At 53.7% G+C, this 5,208-nt stretch overlaps 1 protein-coding gene across 1 annotated transcript; it reads left to right on the forward strand.

Moving 5' to 3' along the window:
• Positions 1-668: 668 nt before the first annotated feature.
• On the forward strand, positions 669-4,963 carry DCAKD (dephospho-CoA kinase domain containing; the record flags this gene model as incomplete). Its single annotated transcript, XM_079547107.1, has 5 exons — positions 669-778; positions 1,224-1,341; positions 2,829-3,032; positions 4,510-4,597; positions 4,678-4,963. Exons 2-5 carry the CDS (start codon positions 1,230-1,232, stop codon positions 4,961-4,963), a joined length of 690 nt encoding a protein of 229 aa, XP_079403233.1. The 5' UTR covers positions 669-778; positions 1,224-1,229.
• Between the last annotated feature and the right edge of the window lie 245 nt (positions 4,964-5,208).

Raw genomic sequence — 5,208 nt, forward strand, 5'->3', positions numbered from 1 at the left:
CCAGCACTGCTCACATCACAGGGTGTAGAACATGTAGAACATCCAGGGCTGGATCCAAACCTGCTCTGAAGGTGAGGGGGGCATAGGAGGAGGGAATGCCCCATGGGGGTCAGGTGCTCACTTGGCAACAAAGCTCAGGATTTACTTCAGCCTCTTGGAGATCACTGATGTTTGTTGTGGCTGCCCTCTCTGAATTCCCCCTTCTTGCTGGAGTTAACCCCATCTGTTTGCCAAGAGGAAGGGAAGAGCGCACATGGTGCTGCTGTGTACTCTCAGCAGCCACAGAGTGAAGTTGTTGGCAGATGCTGCTGGCTTTCCTCTCTTTGCTCTAACTCCCATTTCCGCCCTCTGCCAAACTGCCTTCAGCTGCTGCTGAGCACATCCAGCCCTCTCTGGATCCCATTTGTAGGACTGAGTCGTGACACAGGTGTCTTTTTCTAGCAAAAAGGAAGCATTGAAATCGCACAGATCGTCAGGGTTTGGGGCAGGTGCCTCTCCAGGAGAGGCTGAGCTTCCCCTGGTCTGGCTAGGAGGAGGATGAGGGGTGGCCAAGAGCAGCCCACCACTCCAGGGATGTGGTTACTAAGGGGATGGAGCCGCTCACAGCCGATTTGGCAAAGGGCTGAACCGGCCCCCGGGCTATCAGCAGGCACAGGGCTGTGTGTCTGATGCCTGTTTGTGAGCTGACAGCCAGGAGCTCACTCTCAGAGCCGTGATTTCTTGCATCCGTCGTGCTGTCCATGCGGTGCGTGCTGCCGATGACAGTGCTGGCTTCCAGGTAGTGCAGAGATGTGATTTACTTGCAGTCTCCCGTGGTCTGCGTCCTGATTATGTCAGAGGTAGCTTGTCTCCTCTTGCTCCCCATCTGTTGAGATCAAGCAGGGCTCACTATCTGTCCTCGTGGGCTGAAGTGCTGAGTGAGTTCTTCCCGTTGTCACAGATCCTGTGTCACCCTGCCAGAAGCGTTGGGTGCCCTCTGATTTGGGACGCTGTAGGTGAGGCACAGCCAGAATCCCCATGCTCTGGGGAAGCCTTGTTTAACCTGGCTCTGTTCTTCAGCGTGGGCACCCAGCTCAGAGGGGTGCCAAGACTCTAATAATGTCTCAGTGACTCCCTGAAAATGTATGACTGGGCTCTGAATGGAGTTGCTTGTTTGGTATAAATATTTGATGAACAAAACAGCCATGTCCTGGCGCGTTTTCAGCTCTCTCTTTCTATTTCAGAGCGCAATGTTCCTGGTCGGGCTCTCGGGTGGAATCGCGTCGGGGAAGAGCACGGTGGTGGCCGTGCTCCGGGAACTGGGCTGTGCCGTGATTGATGCTGATGTTATTGCCAGAGAGGGTTCGTTCTGCATTGCTGATCTTTCTCCCCGATGTTCCCCTGACAACTGGGATTGATGTGCAGTGACGCGCAGACGGCAGAGGGTGCTCTGGGTACATTAGATCTGCTTCCCTCCCATTCCCCCAGCCGATGGGGATGTGTGGAGCAGCTGTCTCAGGGGATTGGAACTAAGATATATTTCTAATAAAAAAAAAAAAAAGAAAAATAATGTCCTAATAACAAATGCCAGGGGAGATCTTATCCTGAGTTTCCCTCTCCAGGAGTGCAATGCAGTCAGTGCTTTCCGGCTTTGAAAGTGAGCTCTTGGCAAAAGAAATGCATTTCTCCTTACGCTGGGTTCCGTGGGCTGATCCGACCTCCTGAGCCCCAGGACCTCACCCTGTAACTCAGTTATGCTGGGTGGTATCACTGAGCTGAAAGAATTCCCCCGGTGCTGGCTGTGAATACAGAGAAATCCATCCACAAAATCATTTGTGCCTTAATGTGCTCAAAAAGAAAAAAAAAAAAAAAAAAAGAGGCTGCGAAGATCTCAGCTCAGAGGGAATTCAGGCTGTGCTCCTGCACGTCTGCACCTTGCTGCTTAGAAACCCCGGCGCTGGGGCTGAGCAGCGGTGCAGGCTGTGTAATTTTGAAGCACTTCTCTGTTTGTGGAAGATCTTTCCATGTAGCCACTCAAAGCTGCGATGCCCTCACATTTTATTGCACTGTAATTCCCCTGGAGGCGCTGCAAATTTGCTGGAGGTGCTCAGAGCCCTCGGAGGCCGTAGGAAAGCGCTACGGATGCTTGATGTCAGTTTTCTACCAATCGCTTCGTTTTCCTCCAATTCCTTTTTTATGTGTGTGTGCTCACGTATGGATCTGCCCCACCCTGCAACGGCCTCGCCGTGAAATTCCGATGGAGAAAGAAATTGGCCTTAAAGACTTTTATTAGGTTGGCCCACGGTTACAACCTGTGGCAACGTTCCTGGATTTCTGAGAGGAAATTACATCTGGTTTGCCACTCTCTGTGGCTCTCAGCCTCAGCTTGATCTTAATTACATTTTTATTATTTCATCCTTTCTGTCGGTGATTTTGATGCCCGTTTAACGTCAGAGTCCCCCCCAAATACCTGCTGGGAATCGATCTCTGAGGCGCTCGCTGCATTCGTTCTCACTAAGAATTTGGTGGCTGAGGCTAAAAGCAGCAAAACACCTTTGTGACAGCCAGAGCCGGCGGTGCAGCACGTCCGAGGTGGTCGTGGCGCTGAATTAATGTCCCTAAAGCGCTTCGATCCCCAGGCGTCAGCCCTCGGAGGGACCTTGGGCTGAGAGTTTGCGGAGCGCTGCCTGCAGCGCCGGTGCCAGCTGTCTGCCGGTGCGTGCTGGCGGGCAGATGCGCTCTCAAGCTCTGTTGTTTAATGAGCAAACCTCATTTGAGGCCGATCGCTGATGCAAAAGCTGCCTGTGCCGTGCGGTTGTCTCTGACCTCCGGCTGTTTAATGTTATCAGTGGTGCAGCCCCGCCTGAAGGCCTATCGGCAGATCGTGCGTTGCTTCGGCCCCGAGATCCTCCTGGAGAGCGGAGAGATCGACCGCGAGGCGCTGGGAAACATCATCTTCTCCCACCCCGAGAAACGGCAGCTGCTGAACACCATCACCCACCCCGAGATCCAGAAGGAGATGCTGAAGCAAGTCTTGAAGTACTTTGTGCTAGGTAAGGGCGGTGGGGCTGCTGGCTGTGCCCGTGTCAACGTGGAGAAAGGGACAGGGAAGGGGAGCGGAGCTGAGCGGCCGCCTTTGTGCTCCGCCGCTGGTGGCCTTTAGCTTCGGCGTTCCGAGTTTTCGTCGCTGCCCTTCCTGCCTTTCACCGCTGCCCTTCGCATTCTTCTTCTATGGTTTACAGTACATCTGCAGGGCCTGAGAAAGGCATTGTGAGGCCTCTTTGGAGATCGCTCTTTGGATAATGTCATACCTTCTGAAATGGCCAAATATTATTCCCCGCTCCCAGCCTCCCTTGGCTTCGATGAAAGCTGCAGAGCACTTTTAGTCTCGATAAGGTGAGAAATGGGCTGACAGCTGTGCTTTCCAAAGTCCCGCTTTTCCCCCTGATAAATATAACAAATGCAGCTGTCAGACTTGGTCTAATCAAATGCCAGATAAGATCACCAGCTGTTTTGGAGGTCTCCGTGTAGACAGAAGGATGTCTTAATAGAGTCAGTCTGGTTTTGTGGAGCTTATCAAAGCTGAGCTGCTTGACAGCTGAATAGGGCTGCGCAGAGACCCCAAGATTTGGGGTGGAAGGAGCAGAAGGCGAGGGAAACAACGGGCAGGAGAGCTGGGAGCCAAAACACTCCGAGTTCTGAACCCAGGCTGCAAACTCAGAAGGAAGGCCCTGTCCTGCCCCTTGGCGAGAGTGCAGTGTGTGTTCAGCAGGCTGCTTTGTCCTCATTAGTCAGGTTTTAATGATTTGGGATAGCTGGATGCTGTCTCCGAGGATTGCTCTGTAAGGAAGGCTCTATTGATCAAGCCATAGGGCAGCAAGAAGCATCTCTAGACAGAGATGCTGGTAAAATGGTGGTTTGCTGGGGGATTGTGCCTTTGTCCAGGCTTTTGTTGCCGTGGCCTGGTTGGATGGGGAGCACTGGCTTTGTATGTAAACCAGCAGAGCCGTCTGCAAGGATCTCCTTGCTCGCTTTGGGAAAAGTGAAACTGCTCAGCTAAAGCTTTCCAAAAGGGAAGAAAACTAAGCTGGAAAATGAGCCGGGAAACATCGGCTTAGCTGACTGCAGCCTGGCAGAGCCTCGGACAGCTGAAAGAGAGAAGAGCAAATTCTGCTGTGGGCGCTGCTCCCCTGGAGAGGCTGGCGACGACGTGTGACTGCTGCTCCTGCCAGCACTGCACTGCCGCTTCCATTTGAGCTTCTTGTTTCATCTCCTCATTATATTTCTGCAGCTTCACCTTTGGTCTGAGATCATCCAGGTTAGGGTTTCGGTTGGTTTTGGTTTTTTTCTTCTTTCCCCTGCAGAAACTTGGACTGAAACCATTTCCTCTGTCTGAAAGGAGGGGGGCTGCTGTTCTCTCGGAGCAGCTGCGCTCACGGAGAGTTTTGCCGGAGCAGCTGCAGCGCACGTGTGAGGCTGTTGGGAATCCGTGTAACGCCGACCCTTTTGGGGGTGTTGTCGTTCCTGCAGGCTACCGCTATGTGATCCTCGACATCCCTCTGCTCTTCGAGACCAAGAGGTTGACCAAGTTCATGAAGCACACCGTCCTGGTTTACTGGTAAGCGCCACACGAGCCGCGAGCACTGGGCCACCTCCCCGTCCCTCCGCGCCCAACTCAGCGCCGCCTCTGCCCCGCAGCGACCCGCAGACCCAGCTGGCACGGCTGAGGAAGAGGAGCGGGCTGTCCCAGGCTGAGGCTGAAGCACGCATCGCCTCGCAGCTGCCGCTGGATGAGAAGCGCCGCCTGGCCGCTCACGTCATCGACAACTCCGGCGACCGCGAGAGCACGCGCCAGCAGGTGCTGCGGCTGCACGCGAGGCTGGAGGATTCCCTGGACTTCCTGTGGGCACGGCTGGCGGTGGGGACGGCCGTGGCTGCGCTTGGAGGGCTGCTGTACCTCCTGCTCCAACGTTTCATCTCTTAATTCACCTTTTTAGGGTTTTTTTTTTTCTTTTTATTTTTTTTTTTCCCCTCAGTTGTTTTCCGAAGGCCTGGATTTCCAGGTTTGAAAAGGGCACTGAAAGGCCACCTGTTTTAATGAGCTTTGCCAGCTGAATGCAGACGGTGGGGTGAGGTTTTCTCCTGCTGACTTCCCAAGGTGAATGTGAGTTTTCCTCCAGCACCGTCTCCCATCTCTGTTCTTTAACTTTCTGCTCAGGGGCTGGTGCC

The sequence above is a fragment of the Tetrao urogallus genome (genome assembly GCF_951394365.1).
Source record: "Tetrao urogallus genome assembly, chromosome: 26".
Taxonomy (NCBI): Eukaryota; Metazoa; Chordata; class Aves; order Galliformes; family Phasianidae; genus Tetrao; species Tetrao urogallus.